The sequence below is a fragment of the Gallinula chloropus genome (genome assembly GCF_964237585.1).
Source record: "Gallinula chloropus genome assembly, chromosome: 1".
In the NCBI taxonomy this organism is placed as follows: domain Eukaryota; kingdom Metazoa; phylum Chordata; class Aves; order Gruiformes; family Rallidae; genus Gallinula; species Gallinula chloropus.
The window spans coordinates 50790156-50810281 of NC_140085.1; the positions used below are offsets into that span (position 1 = coordinate 50790156).

Sequence of the window (20126 nt, forward strand, 5' to 3'; positions counted from 1 at the left end):
CTGCTTGCTGTGCAGATACAAGCCATGGATCTCTTGGGATTTGCTGCAAGCTCTGTCTGTGCCAAACCATCCTCTCTCTAACTGGAGAGGAGCCTGCCCTCCCCTGAGCTGGCTTTTCATGGTGGGTGCTCAGGACAGCAGCATTAGGCATGGCCCCAGGTTGCAGCTAATGCCCATTGCAGTGAAGGGGTCAGACAGTTGTGGCAAGCAACACATGAGCAGAGTTGCCTGCTCTGGGTATCCCAGCACCAACCTTTGGTGCTTAGAGAGTAGCGACATGTCCCTCCCAAGTGTCAGTGGTGCTCAGCCTCTGGATTCAGAAAGGAGTTAACTTGCAGGGAGCCACCTTAAAAGCCGCCAGGCTCAAATCCTCTCCTCTCAGCAGTGACTTCTCCTGCTCTCCCTGCAATTCAAGCACTGCTACTGTATTGCAGGGCAGAGGAGACACACCAGGCGAGGACAGTCTCTGCTCCATGAAGTGGCCACGTGGCTTAAATAAGGTTCCACACCTGGCCACCAGCAGTTCAGAGTTTTTTCTTGTGCTGTCTCTTTCTCTTTAGGTGTAAAACTAGCTCACTGTCAAATCTTCTACCAGAAAACCCTTTCTTTAATGTTCAAAGCCACTATAGGCTACTCTGATCCATTTCTGTAGATGTTAAAATAGCAACAGGTACTGTTAGTACACATGGTGATCTTCCATTTAAAAAAGCCATGCCTGAAACCTTTCAAACTGCGCAATGAAGTAGGTTTCCTGTCAATTTTCCCCACAAGAACTGATGTGCTGTACTTACAAGGCTGGTGTTTTCCTCGGACCATCCTCAAAAGATGTTGCTACTGAACAGGAACAGCACCGTTGAACTGTCCCAGGTCTGGAGCTGGGCAGTCATAGAATCATAGAATCATAGAATGGTCTGGGTTGGAAGGGACCCCAAGGATCACAGAGCTCCAACCCCCCTGCCACAGGCAGGGACACCAACCTCCAGGCCTGGATCTACACAAGGCTGCCCAGGGCCCCATCCAACCTGGCCTTGAACACCTCCAGGGACAGGGAATCCACTACCTCTCTGGGCAGTCCCTTGGGAATATTTCATTTCTCTGAGTAGGGTCTGATTAAGGGGAAATCTTTCCATATATTTCATTGTTTCTATGACCTTGAAACCTTCAGAGTGAGTTTGAAGATCCCCTGTGCTGAAGAAATGACTCAAACGCTGTAGAACTGCTCAGAACAAGGCACCTGGTTGGGTTTCCATGAACTTTTTCCATTCTTGAGTCGTTCCAGCCGATGCTGCACCTGCAGCAAAGCACAAAGCTGCTTAGAAAAGAAAACAAATCCCAGAGATTATGGTTTAGCATAGCATGGGAATGGTTGGACTTGATGATCTTCAAAGGTCTCTTCCAACCTTGTGATTCTGTGATTCTGTGAAACCAAGCCAGCAGCTAGTGTTCATCAAATCCCCTCACACACCCAAAGAAGTGCAAGACCCCAGTGTTAGGCCACCAAACAAACAAATAAATAAATATATAGAATAAATTTCCCTTTTTACCTCCAGTTGTTCAAGATCCAGATGAAGTTTAAGAGTGACTGTGAAAGCGACTGGCCAGCACAGCACTGGGGACGGAGGACAGGCAGGACCTGCAGTCTAAATAAAAAGCATGTGTTTGCCCTGCTGCCAGGGCTGTTGCTGGCCTGGCTTGTACCCCATCGCTGCCCAGCCCAGGTGGGAGTTGGGCTCTGAAAAGCTTCTGCTTCTCAGATGGCTCATGGCTGCACCAAAACAGCGACGTGGCTTTGTCCCTGCCTTGAGCAAACCCACCGAGTGACAAGTCTTCCAATCTACCGGCTCAGCAAAAGGGTTTGTTTCTTTTTGAAAAGGGGAAACTTCACAATTACGGATGGGTTAATTGCTGTTCCTACCGTCACCTCCCAGCCGTGAGTTGCTCGCAGTTGGGAGGGATGAACATGGTGTCCTGGTGCCTCCTGGTGCTGAAGCTGGAAATGGCATGCTGCTTCTCTGTCACCCGAGTGTGCCACGTTGGAGTGACTACTGCATTTATGACGGGTAATTTAATTTGGTTTAATTCATGAAAGCACTTAAATATGTACAAATGCTGAGGAAACATTTTTAAAATGCTAATCCTAAACTGTGTATGGTTCCAAGCATGTTCCTCATTGGTAGGACATCCTCTTCACCTCTCTAAACCAGCACCTTCATCTCCCAGCAGTACATGCTATTATGATGCCCATTAACCCCCACGTTTTCCCAGGCCAGAGGGCCTGTACCTCTCCCCTCACCCATTTTTCTCCTTGTGAAGCTCATTTCTCACACAGAAATCAAGTATTTGTTTGCTTTGCTATTTGAGGCAGATTTCAATTCAGTCCCGGTCTTGAGCTGACACGAGTTGTGGTTTTTAAGTTACATGATCTAAATCTTGTTACCATGTTCTCTATTTTACAAGTGAAAACTTCTTTTTGTAAAAAAAACCCAAAAAAAAGTTATTCACTTGAATCTTTGAAAGCAAGTATTTCAAAACCTGCAAAACTCAATGACAACTTGAAACTGAAATCACCCGCTTGCAATTTTTTGCCCAAAGTGGGACAAAAATGACAAGATGAATTTTAGAAAAACCCAATGATGTGAATCTTCTGCAGCAGAGACAAAAAGAAAACTCACCTACCAGACAAACCACTTTTACCCAGTTCAAGCCAAACCTCGGCCAAACTCCATCCCCTTGCACAGGATGCAGGCATCAAGCCCTGGGGCAGGCTGGAGCATGGGATGCAGACACTTCTCTCAGCTCAGTGCTCCTGCAGACACCAGCCAGGAGCAATGGGTGTTACTGAAACCACCGTCCTCTTTACAAACACAGTTGGAACTGGTGACGGTGCCATTCACCTTGTATGCAACAGCGCCATTCACCTTGTATGCAACAGCTAGATCCAGAGGTAGAAATGTGCCACTATAGACTGCTCTGCCAAACCCCCCTGAGAATCTCTGGCAAAATCCCCTTTGCCAGAGACCCTGCATACGAGAGGCTCAAGGATCTCACAGTAGGTGAGGTTAGTCAGAGGAGGTCAGTAGTTGAGACCCTTACCCAGAAGAAACACGTGGGGTGGAAAGAGGAATGCAGCACCCCTTCTGAACAGCACAAGCTAGTTGGAAACGCTGTTTTAAACACGCATGTTCTAACTTCATGTCAATTAGATGTGTGCAACCGGTCGTAGAACATCCCATGCAAGAAGCTGTTTGCAATCTGAGCTTCACGAGTGCCCGGTAGCTCCCAGTGTCACAGCCAGAGTCACTGTGAGCAAGGGCGGCATTTGCTTTATCGTGCCAAAGGTTTTTGCTCCTCGTCACAGCAAGAGGCTGAGCTGCACTGAAGCCGAGTCTAGGACGAGTCTCCACTGACCAAACACTGTCCACATCTTTCTCAGATGATGTTTCACAGAATCACAGAAGGTCAGGAGTTGGAAGGAACCTCAAAAGATCATCTAGTCCAACCCCCCACCACAGCAGTATCACCTAGGCTAAATCACACAGGAACATGTCCAGGTGGGTTTTGAATGTCTCCAGAGAAGGAGACTCCATAACATCTCTGGGCAGATCTGTGCCAGTGCTCCATCACCCTCACAGTGAAAAAGTTCCTCCTTGTATTCACATGGAACTTCCTCTCTCAGAGCAGGTTCAAAAGACTGCCTAAAAGCAAGTGAGTTTAAGACCAGGATGGTGGGAACCACTTGTATGGATCTTGGTTCCTTCGACCTGAGCTCCAAGCAGAGTTTTGTACTCCTGTGTCAATGTGATGTCAGCAGGTTTGGGCAGTGCCAGAAGCCGAAATTTTTAGGCAGCTCTAAGAACTTTAACTTGTGGACACATTAGTAAAGTCCAGCAGCCACATGTGGGTACACAAGACCTAAACTTTGGAGGTTTAGATCCCAAAGAATGCATGTTTTTAGATGTAAATTGAAGCACATAGGAAAGGAAGCACCACCTGCTAGGGAAAGATAGTAAAAAGGAAGTAAGGACTTGTTATACAAGAGAAATGTTAATGGTTGGAAACCAGCAGTGTCAAACAGAGCCTTAAACTGAACAAAATCCCCAGCTGGGGCATTGCTGATCCTGCAGTCATTAACCAACTCAAAAGACCTGCCTTTCATTCCCAGGTGTTGGCAACTGCAACAGCATCTGATCTGCAACTTCAGGACTTTAAAAAGCACTAACTCACGTTTTGCTGAAGAATAAGGAAGTGTTATAAATGACCTCCTCAGACCAAGCTCCCAAGGGAGGGCTGGCGGAGCTGCGCTCACTGCCTGAAGGAGGTAGGCACTGGTGGATGCTTCATTTCACCAGAGGCCATTGCAGGAGGCCAGCAGCTTGGGCCACCTCAGAGATGACAAGGGAGAGATTAATTGGATCTTCCCTGGAGCCTTGAGAGCTGGAATGCAGCATTGTACTGAAGGAAGGACAGGCAGAGTGACAGTAGGACACTCCCACAGGTGGCAGAAGCTCCAGCTGCTGACCCGACCTGGTATCTGTGGAGGTTTGCTGCGCACCAGGCACTTGGAGCCAGGCTGTCATGGGGAGACCCCAAGGTGGGTTGGCAAGTTAGAGCAGCAGGGTGATCCAGGCAGGAGAGACCTTGGAAAACAACAGAAGTGGCAGAAAAGGTCTCTCCAGGTGCCCTCTGATGTGCCTGTAGGCTACACCACAGCATGGGGAACATGCAAGAGGAATGGGAGCTCTGTGCAGCTGCAGAGGTTGATCTCGATCTCATTGGGCTCACAAGACATGGCAGGACAGCTCACACAGCCAAAGTGCTGCCACACATGGGGAGAGGCTCTCCAGGAAGGTCAGGATGGAAAGGGGAAGCAGAGGACTCATCCTGAATGTGAGGGAACAGCAGGACAGCACTGCTTGTCCAGAGGTGGACAATCAGCCAGCCCAGAACACATGGGTTAGGATTAGAGGGGCAACCTATGTGGGTGATGGTGCTGTGGACAAACAGGAAAACAATTGAAAGAAGCCTCATATTTGTTGTACCTGCTCCTCATGGAGGACATAAAACCACTATAATAGCTGCTGGAGGGACAACACAGAACGGCTCGAGCAGTCCAGGAGGTTTCTGGAGCACTGGTAACTTCCCAATGCAGATGCAGAAGAGCTGATGAGAAAGGACTGGAGAATCTGTTGTACAAGTAGAAGCTGAGAGAGATGGGGCTGTTCAGCCTTGAGAAGAGACAGCTCAGGGAGAGATGCAGATTGTGGAATGCCGACTCATGGAGATACTAAAAATCCGACTGAATACACCCCTGAGCAACCTGCTCTAGGTGCTCCAGCTGGGCAGAGTGAGTTGGATTGGATGATCTGCAGAAGTCATTGCCAAACTCTGCAACTCTCTGCATTTTAAAAGAAAGTGAAATCTGAAGACACAGAGATGGCCACGTCCTTTTCCATGTCCTCACAGCTGTACCTACATGAACCTGTACAGTATCAAACACCAAACATAATAAACCCCCCCACACCGGTGTAACACAAACACATGTGAAGATTTTAATTGGAACATTTACTGAAAAAGTCCAGATGAGGCCAGCCTGGAGCATCAAGTCCTTAGTAATTAATTCCACATTTTGCAAAGACAGAAGTTTCAGGAACAGTAAGGAAAACACTAGGGAAACCACGTAAAAGCCATGAGCAGGACCTGTAACACCACTGACCTAACACAGATCAGGAGCTGATGTGAAGCATGAACAGGAGAGACACTGTTTAAAGACAGACTTTTAAAAGGAATCCATTTTGGCACCACTGAAACAGGATGGCTTCCCCCCACTCCGCCCCCAGGCAGATCTACTGTAGTGTCAAGTAAACACATTTTAAAAGATTTTAACAGTCCAAGTTTTTTCCACAGGGCTCCCTGAATGCTGTGTTCAACTTTGCCAGGCCAGCAGGCAGACACCGCAGTGTCTTCTCCCCCTTTTACTTCTGCACTTTGAAGCAAAGAGACTACCTTCTGCTTTTCTTACCAGAAGAAATAAAAGGAATTCTTCGAAGGCACTAGAAAACAGAAAGTCATGTACATGTAACCCAAGCCTTCAGATCAGCTGAAAAGATCTATTCAGGGTAGAGCTTTCCTACAGCCCAAATTGGATGCAAATCTCAAAATTCTACACCCACCTGTAAAGCCCAGCTCCTGCAGAGCTGCACTGGAGGGACAGGCATCTTCTACTCCTGTGTTGAAAGACACAATTCACTCCTGTTGACTTGCTGAAATGAAGTTTTATTATGAGCTTACGGTGTCCTCAATACACACCCAATCCTTATAATCACAAATAGTTTGGACAGGGGTATTCAGCTCCTCCCAGTACTGCTTCATGTTGACACACAGCAAGATCCAATTGTTACCAGGTCTCTGTTAAGGTATCTTACATAAGAAAATACCTGTGAATCTGTGTTTTTCTCAAGCACAACACTGCATTCTCTTCCCCAGGAGACAAACCAAACAGCCTCCACCCTCAGCATATAATGACAAATCAGTTATAAGGTTTAACAATCAAGGCTGGTTTTAAGCCCCTAGATTTGTAAACCTGGATTACAGAAACATCTGAAACGACTACTTAATACAGCTTAAGAATCTAAAGCATCTCTTATAAAACTGTATAAAATTAAAAATAAACATCTGTTTATTCATAACATTGAACTTCAGTATCATTCATTCCTTCTCTGCAGTTCAAAGCACAAACATACACTCACTGGAAAACAACACACGTACTTCACCTCGGGACAGGTATCTTCAAGCAAGGAACAAAGTGTGTCACATTGGCATAAAAAAATAGATTTATGATCTCAGACATGATTTTTATATTAAAATCCTCACATGTGTAACTACTATTACACATAGAACAACTTTAAGACACCCCTTGATGTGCATTAACATAAATACACCATCCGGTCCAGTAGAACTGTTCCAAACTGGCTGTAGTTTTAAACCTGATCAGTGCCAACAGTCAGAAGCTGGGACTCAGAAGTCAACTGACCTTTAGAACGTACAGATCAACAGAAAATGTATTTATTATTGTTTTTATTATTTCTCAGGCAGCAGATTCCCTAAAGTCCTTCAGCAAAGAAACCCACGTGTTACGTGGCTGGTTCTATCTTGTCCATCTCGTTCTTCTTCGGCCCCTCCTCTCGGCCTTTGCCCTGTTGCATGGTGTACACCGAGGGGCCTATCCTGAGGATCTTCCCACTGCCCAAGCACTCATCACCCTTGTAGAACACAGCAAACTAGGAGATAAACACAGGAAGAGGCTTTTCAGCAGCTGTAAACTGCATGGTGAGCAACTGCAGGCTGCACAAGACCCGTGGGACCTGGAGGGTAATCATTTGTATTTGTTCTGACTACAAAAAAACAAAGAAAGAATAAAAAAAATGGTGAAGGTTTGTTGTTCACAGGAGTGTAAATATAAACCTGTCGGGGAAACTCCATCATCAATTTCTACAGGGTTACCTCAACCATCTTCAGTTACTGAGGTGGAATGGATAGTGCTGGAAAGCTTCCTCTCCCAAAGGGGACAGCACACACAACGTCACCTGCACCTTCGCTGACCTGCCCCAGACAACGGTGCCCAGGCTACAGCGGCCCTTCTCAAAACAGGAAGGGGGACCAAAAGGACTATCGGAGCAGGTCACATGGAAGGCAGCCCCTGACGTGCTCAGCAGGTTCCTGCAGGAGAGGAGGAGCACAGACCCAGATCTGGGCCCTGTCTCATTACACACCCTGAGAGAGGGCACGCAGAACGTGTTCGAGAACTGCCCGTTGGTGACGTGGTGGAGTCTCTTTACACCAGCAGTGTTACAGGCATCGCCACACAGTACCTCTTCTCCACACTGTTCTGGGACAATGAAGTTCCCTGGGCACAGGTCCTCACTAACACATTTGAACGCTAAAACCTCATTAAGCAGCCAATTACCAAACTGTTGCCTCTTATAATCTGTTTCTGGAAGTAAAAAACAGATTCCATTTCTACTTATGCAACTGATCACCAGAAATATATTATACAACAGTACAGTTGTGTGTTTGCAAATCTTATGGGGAGCAGCTGAGGGAGCTGGGGATGTTTAGCCTGGAGAAGAGGAGGCTGAGGGGACACCTTATCACCACCTACAATTACCTGAAAGGAGGTTGTAGAGAGGTGGGCAAAGGAGATAGGACAAGGGGAAATGGCACAAAGCTGTGCCAGGGCAGGGTCAGATGAGATGTTAGGAAAAAATTCTTCACTGAAGGAGTTGTTAGGATGTGGAACAGGCTGCCCAGGGAGGGGGTTGAGTCACCTTCCCTGGATGTGTTTAAAAAACGCGTAGATGAGGTACTCAGGGACATGGTTTGCATAGGACAGGAATGGTTGGACTCGATCTTAAAGGTCTTTTCCAACCTTGTGATTCTGTGACATGTTTACATGCAGTTCTAAAACTCGTAAGCCAATTTCACAGACTACATGGGTAAGAACAGACCATTTAAAACTAGAAACAACCTCCTTCAAAATAGCTGATGAATAGTCAAAACCAGAGCTAATTGCTCTCCCATGAAAATAAATTAGCTATTTCAGTCCAGCTAGTAAAAACACCATCTATTAGTTAGACAAGCCAAAACACAACAAAGGAAAGAAAATCACATCTAATGACTTACCTGCCCAGGTGTGATAGCTCTTGCTGGCTTCACCAGTGTCACCCACACACTCCCATCTTGGTTTAGAGTCAGCACACAAGGCACTAGGAGCAGAAAATGCCCAAACACCTGCAAGTTCATCCTTAGGTTTCCAGCAAGAGTGAAAAATGCTTATCACTAGATTAGACAGATTGAAGTCAAGATACTACCGCTCCAAATTGTTTTATAGAAAAGGGGGAATGGATTAAAACTAAAGGAAGGAAGGTTTAGATTAGATATTAGGGGTAAGTTTTTTACAGAGAGAGTGGTGAGGTGCTGGAACAGGCTGCCCAGAGAGGTGGTGGATGCCCCATCCCTGAAGGTGTTCAAGGCCAGGTTGGATGGGGCCCTGGGCAACCTTGTGTAGATCCAGGCCTGGAGGTTGGTGGCCCTGCCTGTGGCAGGGGGGTTGGAGCTCTATGATCCTTGGGCTCCCTTCCAACCTAGACCATTCTATAATTCTATGATTCTATATTCTACGATAAAGACAACTCTCAAAGAGAAAGGCAAGCCAAAACATTTCAAGTATTTCTGCAAGACTGCCCTGAGCCCACTACCACAGTCTCACAGATTGAGTGAAACAAAGCAGCAAAACAAAGTTTGATTACCAAGTGCCATCTGGTGTCGAAACCTGAGATGACATTCCATCATCTTCTCTCTAACCAGCTCTGCGGGAGGTTCCTCCGCTATCCAGTGCACTCGGTTTGTCCGCAGCAAGTCTCTGTACAGAGCAGGGTGATCCGTTGAGGGTGCCTTACAGAGACATAAACACAACATTTATTTAATGCTGATGTTTTTGCTGGAGAGTGTGTAACTTGTAAACCATGAAATGTACAGGAAACATCAAGGCATATCAAAATGAAGGCAAAATGAGTAAGAAAGCATTTATTAGCACTCCATCGGCTTCCAGGTGGAAGCCTTTAAAGAAAAAAGGGAGGCTAAAGGAAGCCCAAATTATCTGTCCATCTTCTATACCTCAGAGTCATGCCCCTTCTTGTACTGTTTTCCTCCCATCATATTTTGGCCTCCTTCAGGTTGAGTTTGGATATCTACTACCCTCCTTATCCTACCTCAACAAGATGCTACCTGCTACCTCCCCCCTTCTCCAATTTCTCAACTCAACACCTCCCCCACAAAAGCGCTGCATTCACACACAGCCATACTGTAGGGCATGTAAAAGGTTTTCCTAGTGGTCCTGCCTGTTTCCCCCCAAGGAACATCAACATTATGATTTCCCCCTCGCCCCCAGGCCCATCAACAAGTAGCAGAACACTCATTATAATCACATCAGCATCAAATAAAAAGAGCAACCGCAAGAACGGCAAGAAACATTAAACATGCCAGCAAGGTGCAGGGCTCTCAGTCATCTGCCCCATCCCCGGAGGGATTCAAAGCCAGGTTAGATGGGGCCCTGGGCAACCTTGTGTAGATCCAGGCCTGGAGGTTGGTGGCCCTGCCTGTGGCAGGGGTGTTGGAACTGTATGATCCTTGGGGTCCCTTCCAAGCCAGACCATTCTATGATTCTATCTCTTATGATTCGTCATTAAGACACCAGCGATTCGCAGAATTATAAATATTCTGACCCAGTTTTCAAAGTGATCAAACTGTACTGCTGGCTACTGCTGCTTTTACTAGCAACAGAAAGTAGCAATACATAGTAAACCAAGACAACACACAATAAACTGTGTAATAACAGCTACAATAAAGCTTCACATTTTTTAGAGTAGAAGATGAGAGCTCAGTGGATTGGGCTGATTCTTTTGCCCTTTGGAAAAGTTCTACCCCAAAACCTAACCCCATTTTATTCCCAAGAAAAGCCAGTTTGGACAAGATGTTTCAGATCCACTGACACTGCACTAGTCAGTTCTTGTTTCCCCCAAGGAGAAAGCCAAGAATTCTGCCCAGGTTACAATCACATTCCATACAGCAGGAGTCACAGACTGCCTTCGTCAGTCGTTTTTAAAACGGGTGTTAATTAACTCACCACAAAGACATCTCCCGTCCGGACATCTTTGTCTACAACAAACCAAGCATCCTTCAGGCCTGCTATTCTGGCCCTTTGGCCTATTGTGTAGAGGAACCAACCTAAAGACAAAAATGAAAATGTAATGCTGCCAGCAACTTCTAATCTTCCACTTGCTGAAAACATGTTAAAAGAATTTCCCCAAAACTTCACCACTAATAAAGAATAACGAACCAAGTTGTCTTAGAGAAGCCTGACAATTACAACCTAAACTTACACCCACTTGAGAGCTTTCACCTGTACCTGAAGCACAAGATTTCAAATTAATTGTTTCAATTTTGGTATTCTTAGGGTCTATGAAAGGCAAACATTTCTTTGCTTCAGTCCATGGTTTTGCTAACACTCGGTCTTACCAGTTTCCCTTACTTTTATGTACTAGCAGAACATCCTCTTTCCATGAATTACTTGGGAGAGGAATTCAGTTCTGGCAGCTACAACTGAGGAGAGCAGGAGGACATGGAGAAGGAGAGGAAAAGGCAAGCTGCCCATGTTTGGTGATTTCCTATTGTGCATCACTGAGGTGTGTGGTGCATTTTTTTCTGCCAAGTTTAGGTACTAAAGTATCTGGAACCGAAGCATGGTTTATTATTTATTAATTTTATTTAGATATTATTTATTAATTGTTTCATTTTGAAATAATTAAATGAACAATGGTCTCTCGGTATTAAATGAAAAGCCACTTAGTATCCGCAGAGTAACCCTAATAATTAGCATTTACTTTCTTGCAGCATGGAACAAAAATCAAGAATCAGTTGAAATTCAAGGCTTTACTTTTGTATAAAGTAAGCTTTCCTTGACTATTCACCACCAAACTGGGAAAAAACTGTAGACTGGTTTATTTCACAAAATTTGCCCCTTCACATGTAAGCAGTTATTGTTCCATTTGTCTAAAAGCAGTTATTAAGGTGGGTTAGCCAATTACCTTTGTGTGTTCCCATCACCTTCTTATCTTCAATGGAAACAAAGTTACCTGGTTGAGGTTCTAAATACTACCAAACAGGAAGAGATTGTTTAAGTCACAAGACAGCCCCCCAAAAAATCTTCACAATGTATTTCAGGTTCTGTCACTACGTTCTCTTGACACTGGAAAACAGCTCTCCAAGAAATAAACTGCCCAAGCAGCTTACTGCCTCTTCTATGACACTGCTTCTGAGAGAAGCCTGGTCAGGCCCCACCTGGAGTATTGTGTCCAGTTCTGGGCTCCCTGGTATAAAAAAGACAGGGATCTCCTGGAGAGAGTCCAGAGAAGGGCTACGAAGATGATTAAGGGCCTGGAGCATCTCCCCTATGAGGAAAGGCTGGGTGAGCTGGGGCTGTTCAGCCTTCAGAAAAGAAGACTAAGGGGGGACCTTATTAATGTTCATAAATGTCTAAAGTATGGGATGCAGGGGGAAATAGCCAGTCCCTTTTCAGTGGTCTGTGGGGACAGGACAAGGGGCAATGGCCTCAAGATGGAGCACAGGAAGTTCCGCACCAATATGTGGAAGAACTTTTTCACAGTGAGGGTGACAGAGCCCTGGGACAGGCTGCCCAGGGGGGTTGTGGATTCAGTAATCTGCCCCTGTCACACCCCAACCATTTGTCAGAGCCTGTCAGGCACAGGAGTGCAAGTTCACACACTCCTTCTGCTACTGAACATGACTGGCTGACCACTGGCAGAGGGGTGAGATACCTCCCTCCAGGCTGGGGGCGCGAGCTTCTGGGTAGGTTTGGGACTGCAAAGGGACATGGGACACCCCTACATGGCCACGAGCTGTGGGACATTCTTCTGTAGACCATGCTATAAATTACCACTGAGAACCAGAAGAGAACATCAAGACTGGCACTGACTTACTGTTCCTCACCTCGAGAAGGAAATTTTCAAAGTTTCTTTCACCAATGAAACAGACTCCCATGCTCTGAAAGGGAAACGTGGGGGTGAATCCATACAGGCAGAGAAAAGCATATGAAATAAATAATGTCTCCTAATAACCTGTCCCAGATGGATTCTGCCCCCCATGGATCCCCAACTACACTGGCCATCTCATAAAACAAACAAAACCACAACACAACAGAGGCAAACAAATTCTATGCAGCATCAGATAGCACCATAAGCATGGAGAAGAGGAGAAATAATGGGAAATACAACATGTTTAAGAAATTGATACATTAACCTTGGTGACTATATGGTAGGCACATTAAAAACAGAAGTCCCTTTTCAGACTGAAGAGTAACAGGAATTATACAGTAACAATGTATCTCTTGAAAAAGGTCAAAACCAAATAGGGTTTCATTCTCACCTCATTTACTGCCTATCTTCCTTCAAACACCCTTTTAGTGAGGGTGACTACACACATTAAAAGCCATCGAGGCAGCATCAGCAAAATGACTGCTGCCTGCATTAGATTTTTTGGGGGGTGAACTCACAAAGTGTTAGCTCTCAGAGAAACAGAACTTTGGGGTTTTTAAAAGAGTAGCTGTGGAAAACCAATCCAATTTCTGCAAAGACAAAATGAAGAGCAATTCCAGTGAGGAAGCCGTTAAAAGCGATGGGAAATAACGATCAAAGGCTTCTCACCTGCTGCACCAGAGATTGCTTTCCTTAAGGCTCACAGCACCCTAACAGGTTCACCCTCACCTTAGTTCCTCTGAGATACAATGGCAGATAAATGATCTGCAAGCTGAAATAGGCAACTAACCACAAGCTCATAAACACTTTATAGCAAGCAGACAGCTGTAAAACTGCTTCCTGACCTGTTCTCTTGTGCTGCTTGGAAACAGACAAGCTGTCACAGATCAGAGTTCAAAATGTTCAGGAAAGTCTATTTTAGAGAGAAGTACAAATCAAAAAGAGTTTAAGTGTTACCATGCCTCTTTTTTCTTTAGCACATGATGAAGGCCATGTTCTGCTGCGATCTTCTTCACAAAACTTTTGGTTAAATCCCCTAAAGGGAAAATGGTTTTCCTCAAAGCATCCTGAGAGATCTGACTTAGAAAGAAGGTCTGGTCCTTAAAGAGGTCAGCCCCTTGAAGGAGTTTCACAGCTGCAAAGTGCAGAACACATAAAGCATCTCAACATAACATCTTTTAACAGTTCTGATACCATTCATATTTTGTTTGACAATCAACATTTTAGTTTTATTATTTCCAAACAAATGTTAAATACAGTACTTTCCAGGTTTTTCAAACTCTAATTGAAAACATTTGGGTAGCTTCTCACCACTAAAAAAGATCTATATTTGTCTCCAAAACTGAACTGGTCTTGTTCAGCTTCCCCCTGAAATTGTACTGCTATACATAAACTATTTGAATGAACCACAGAGTCATTCCCAGTGCTCAGAGTGTGGCTTTTTTTCTTTAAAACAGATGAAGTCTCCTGATTGCCCAGATGAAGTAAAATTGGGATAGTTTTTCAGACACATTCTTTCTGTCCACTCTTTTTAGGAGCTAACAGAATAGCTCTGCTGTTGTGCTAGCCCTACGTACGCGTTCCTTGACTCAAACAAACACCAACTACAGGCCAAGAGTCAGTCACAACTAACACAAAAGTCTCAGTAACTGGACAGGAAGCCTGTTCTGAACATCACAAAATGCTGCAGCTGGGAAGGACAGCCTGCCACAAGTACAGGTCACTGGTCCTGCTGGGGCCACTTCAACTTTCCAGAAATAAAACGGAAACAAGAACCTCCCAGATAACCCCTTTTAAGTCCAGAAAAAACAAATGAAAGTGGAGCAGCTGTAACACAAAACCATCACCATCATGGCAGCTCTGTGTAGTGATAGTTCCAAGTTTCTTTCCCTTTCGGTGTAGCACGCCACTCATTACACATCAGAGCTTCATCTGAGTTACTTCACTGCGTTACACCCCAGGGCAGAGCTATTTGGGAAAGCTCTGCATTGCCACCCAAGCTGTGATAGTGCCATGCAGAGACATAACCCAGCCCAGCATTAAAGCATCTGGCTTTGGTACCGGTAACGAGAGAACTGCTGTGGTGCCGAGCTCAACTTTCAACCTCCAAAACGGTCACAGGCAGAGTATTGAATTGAAGGGCAAAGCCTGCACCTCTGCTGCTAGCACCTCTGCTGACCTGAGCATCACAGTCTTAAAAACGTCTGCACTTGCTGCATTTGCACTTTCCCAGCTGCCATGCATGCAAATCTGCCTGGGAAAGCCAGGCTTCTAGAGGAGAACGGGGAAATAAGGCAGAACAGTTCAATTACTGAATGAGGACCTGATCTCTTTCAGTCAAGTAACACACAGTCCAATTACTCTGTAAAAGTATGCTATTAATTTTAATGTTTCAGAGCCTTCATTCTAAAATTCCACTTAAGCACATCCTTGTGAATGGTTCTATATGTATCTATACCAAATACTGCATAGAAAAAGAATCCATTCCCTGAAATAGGAGAAACATTAAAAAAAAGAAAACTGTTTTTAAGTCATGGAAAAACTTGAAAAAAGATTTCTTGACATACTTCTCGATAGTCCTGTCTCCTTAATCGATATTACAGCTCCCCCAGAATGCTGATTACTACTGAAATGTTTATGCTTAACTCTGCCCCTTGATGAAAATTCTCAAAAAAAGAAAATGTAGTATTTGAGTAGTCAGGGCAATTTTCAGTACTGTAAATCCCATTTTGCACAGTTACCCTTCTACAAAGGCTGGGATTTAAATAGCAATTATCTTCATAGAATGGTCAGAGCTGGAAGGCACCTTAAAGATCAAGTTCCAAGCCCCCTGCCATGGGCAGGGACATCTCTCGCTAGACCCAGCTGCAGAAGGTAACAAACCTCCCCGATTCTGTGATGCTAAATACAGTTTAAGTATCTCTCACACCATCTTTCCTATCTAGGATGAAGTATGAAATTGAGAAACCACTTACTATTTCTAACTTCAAAACGGTTTCTGAAAAGCCTCTGTGGTCTTTTAACATGCTTGTGTTGAAACACTTCCTCATCCTCTAGCGAGGTCCTAGCATAATGCCCAGTTGCAATCGCATCTGCTCCTATCAAGGGAAAAAAACACACAGAAGACAGAGGCACATATTGAAATTCACAGTTCAGAACAGGATTATAAGCACCCAGTAAGAAACCAACAAAGGAAGAAAGCCTACAGAGAAGTCATATGCTGACAATAACTGTACTCCTGCTATTTGAATAATGTAAACTATTCAACAGGATACTGGCACTTGTGGGTTTTTTTGTACTTTAAGGATCACTTAAGAACGTACAGCTTCATGGTCAGGTCAATGTATGTTACCAATTTAAATCTGTTCCTACATTATGAACCATCTGGTCAAGCAGATGATGTCCCTGCCCATGGCAAGGACCTGAACTAGACATTTGAAGAACCATGGTGTGATTTTATATGTAAGAGCTTAAAACCAAATACTTTGCAAATACTGAAATACTGCCACAGAGAGATGTGATTCAGGCATGCCTAAGTACTCTTGTTTTCCCCCACCTTTTCAAGAGCTCATATCCTTTAAGCATTTCTGTGGCACACACTCTGCACCGACACACTTGAAAATGCCTTACCGAGGTTATCCATAGCATAGTGGAGAAAGTAGTTGAACTTGATGTGCTTGTTACACACAATATCAGGATTAGGAGTCCTTCCCAACTCGTACTCTTTTAAGAGGTCACTGTAAAATAAAGATTCAAGTGTATATCACCGTCATTAACACTGCATAATACTACCCAAGCCCAAATGATCTGTTCAAACATGAGAACTTGAGACCCAGTCATACTAAGTATTTCACGTAAAAAAGTAAATATCCATTAGAATTTTACCTATGAAAAAATAATGCTTGGAAGATTTTCTCCCAAGTGCCCCGAGGACACGATCAAATGATCCCATCCAATCCTGTAACCACGTTTCAATAAATTCATATTCCCTCAGGAGAGATCTGCTATGCAGATCCTACTCAACTCTTACAGAATTAAATCACACCCTGTTTAATTCACAGCACTGCAGTGCATGCACCAGGGGCTACTGCCTCTCAGGTGAAGGAACAGTAGCTTCATCTGCAATGATGACACCATAAGCAGTCACAGGGCTTAATTTTACAAAGGGTTTTTTTCCCCCATCTTTATTTTTTTTCTTCAATAAATTTAATTAGTTTCTTTAAGTCACGTTGCAGTTTTACACCACAGAGTAATTAAAGTGCTTAGCATTATCTGCCTGAAAGCACTGAAATAATAACTAATGAGATTACACCAGCATACAGTAACGGGCTGAGACATCAAAAGTCCTGCTCGCTGCATCACCTGCCTTCAGTCACTGCTGAAGTGAGGAGGAACCCAGGGCACAGGCTGCAGCAAATTCCCACTGCCCAGTCTCTGTCCCTCCTTACTTTTCACAGTAACGCTGTACAGCACTAACACGCCAAGAGACCATCTGTTTTAAAGGTGTTTCTACCTGAATACTTCATTCCAGTATTCCTTCACGTAGGAAATCTGGTGGAAAGGAATATCGAGCTTCTGACAGACCCGGTACGCATCTTCGCAGTCTCTGTCCGCCGAGCAGGCGCCTTGCTCATCCAGAGGGTCCCAGTTCTTCATGAAGACGCCCGTCACCTGGTACCCTACGGAACGAAGGCAAGTAGGAGCTACAGAGCAAAACTCCCACGGCCCCCGGCACAAAGGCTGTGTGTTCCCAGACTCGAGTGGCCGCTCCCTTCAGAAGCCGCCGGCAGCCCCGCAGGCAGCAAACACCCCACCACGCTGCGGCAGCTACCGCACGGCTCTTTCACCCCCTCCCCGCCCCACCAGCTAACAGCTCACCTAAAACAAGCTCCGCTGGCAACTACCGCGACGGGATGTCCTAGCTCCGAGTGTGTGTCCCCCCCCGTCCCCTCCTTTACCGCCCGCTCCAGCCGCCCGGCCCGAGGTGGGGCTGTTACCCCCCCGCCGGGCTCAGCGGGACAGCGCGGGGAGGCGCCGGCCGGGCTCGGTTACTCGCGGAGCGGCCAGGCAGGTAGGCTGAGAATGGAGGCGCGGCCCCCGCCGCCATCACCCACCTCGGCGGCGCAGCAGCAAGGCGGCCACGGCGCTGTCCACCCCGCCGGAGACGGCACAGGCCACCCGGCGTCCCGCCGCCGCCAGCATCGCCCCGCGCCGCAGCGGACCGCGGCCCCGCCGCTTCCTCCTGACCCCCCCGTCCTTCCGGGGGCCGCCGGTTCCCAACGGCGCTCGGGGGAAACGCGGCTCTCCTCGGGGGTTCCGGCTGCTCCGTTGATGCCGCGTGTAAGTAGCGTGAGCTGCTTATAGCTGGTATGTAGCACGGAGGTGTCCTCAGGAGAAGAGGTGCCTAAGGAAAGGGGCTTTGCTGACCAAAGGGTGGCCGCTAGCGACCTTGAGGGCAGATGGAGCAAACCCAAGGGTACCGATAAATTCCTGCGTCGGGAAAGAGGGAAGCGGGAGAATAACAAAGTCTTAAATCGTTCAAGAATTATTCATCTGGAGGCATTGTGCATGATCGGGGGTTAGCAGCAGGATTAATAATCGGGTTTATTATTTGCTGCACGTTCTGTAGAAGCTTCGAGACGTTTGATCTTCCATGTCTAGTTCAGTTATCCTGGCTGGGTGCGGCTGAGACGCGCGTTGGAGCGCCAGGCGCGGGAGGAGCTCCAGCCGCGCTCCCGACCTCGGGCGACTCAGGTGGCCGGAGAAAAGCGAAGCCATTGAAGTAGCGAAAGGGGAGGTGGGGGAGAGTAAGCCTTGCGAAGAGAAATCACCTTTGGGTTGTATATTAAAACGGTGGAAGGACCACTGTAGGACAGGGTGGTACCGAGGATAACAGGAAGTTGGTTAAGGACCGTAACCAGCGGTGGCCGCTATATAAACCAGAGGATGAAGCAAAAGGGCCTCAGGAGGGAGGGAGGTTAGGTTACAACACTCTCCTGCAACTAATGTTGTTTCTAAGAAGGGAAGGAAAATGGGATGAAGTATCATATGCAGATATGTTGTTTGTCCCCCAGGACGAACCTGAATGGCAAAGAGACTGGACGCTGGAAGGAGGAGTGCCCTGAGTGCCCAAGGAACACTTGATGCCACAACAATCAAGGAAAGGTGGTCGCTCACATAGTGAAGGAAAGTGACCAGCCAACCCCTTAGCAAAAATAAAGTTAGGGGGAGGACGAAAGGAAATCGAATTTTTAGTAGACACGGGAGCGACTTGTTCAGTTTTGAATCAAGCTTTGATGCCTCTGGAAAATGATTATATTATAGTGAAAGGTGCAACAGGCCAGACTGAAAAGGCTTACTTTTGCAGACCCTTAAAGCATAAATTGGGGAAGCAAGTAGGGATCCATAAATTTCTGTATATGCCAAATTCTCCAAAGGCCCTTCTTGGTAGGGACGTTGTTGCAGTTTTGTGAGGCTGTGCTGCTGAGACTTTTTTGTAAGCAGCATCGGGTTATTGCAAGCTGCACTTACTGTGTGCCCCAGGCAGACATCCCATGCTAACCCCACTTCAACAGTCCCTGGCTCTTGAAGCAGGGAACACTAAGTAGTGGTTGCTCACCAACAAACTGTAAAGGATGAGATAAGTTCTGCCTAAAGGACTGCCCCTGGGTGCATGGGGATAGCACAGGAGAAACTGCTTATCTCAGAAGGGTGTGATGAAGAGGAAGAACAGGAAGGCACCTCAAGTCTGCAGAACCAGCTCAGTGGCTTTGTTAGCAAGGCAAAAGCTAAAGCTCACCCAAAGGACCTGTAAGGAAGAGGAGTAAATGAAGTAAACAGCTATCAAGTGTCTTTGAAGCCCACCAAGAGATTAAGAGGGTGGGGTAGGTGGGTGGGCAGTAATGAGTTCTCATAAAGTTAACCATACCTTGGAAGCCTATGAATATGCATATTACAAACATGCATGTATGTCTTGTATAAAAGCTGTGTAACCGACCCTTTATGGCACACACATTAGGAGGAGGGATCCCCTGTGCTGTCCAGCACTGCAATAAATACCTGCTCAATAGTCACCAAGGCCACTGAGTTTTGATTTTGGCTTTTCACAGCCTCACTCTTCAACTGGATTTGAGCTTGAAGGATGGAACCTGGAGGAGGGGGTGCTGCTTGTTCAGAAGTGTCACAGTCATGCTCAAACCCAGGATTTAGATCTGATGCCTGCAGAAGCATACATTCACAAAATGTAGTGCTCAAGGCTCAGTTCTTGGTTCTCTTGCCAGTCCTTGAAGTACAAGGGATAAGGCCTTTGCCTCTTTTAAAAAAGTAACCACAAATACCTCACTGATGAGAATTAAAAGAAAAACCAAACATTATCTCCCCTCTATTTCGCATATTTCTAAGTGAATCAAACTGATTTCTTCTCCTGTTTAAAGACTAGATGAGGACCTGGCTTGAGTATTGATTTCAACTACACAGTACTGGCTCAAACCAAGTTTTAGTAGATGCTGCAGTTGAAGG

General features: G+C 45.9%; 1 protein-coding gene across 1 annotated transcript; it reads right to left on the reverse strand.

Moving 5' to 3' along the window:
• Positions 1 to 7130: 7130 nt before the first annotated feature.
• On the reverse strand, positions 7131 to 17810 carry TRMU (tRNA mitochondrial 2-thiouridylase; the record flags this gene model as incomplete). The annotated part of the gene is made up of 11 exons (XM_084268847.1): positions 7131 to 7277; positions 8680 to 8762; positions 9306 to 9450; positions 10682 to 10782; positions 11643 to 11709; positions 12565 to 12618; positions 13571 to 13743; positions 15584 to 15706; positions 16239 to 16345; positions 17122 to 17287; positions 17723 to 17810. 11 exons carry the CDS (start codon positions 17808 to 17810, stop codon positions 7131 to 7133), a joined length of 1254 nt encoding a protein of 417 aa, XP_084124973.1.
• Positions 17811 to 20126: the final 2316 nt, after the last annotated feature.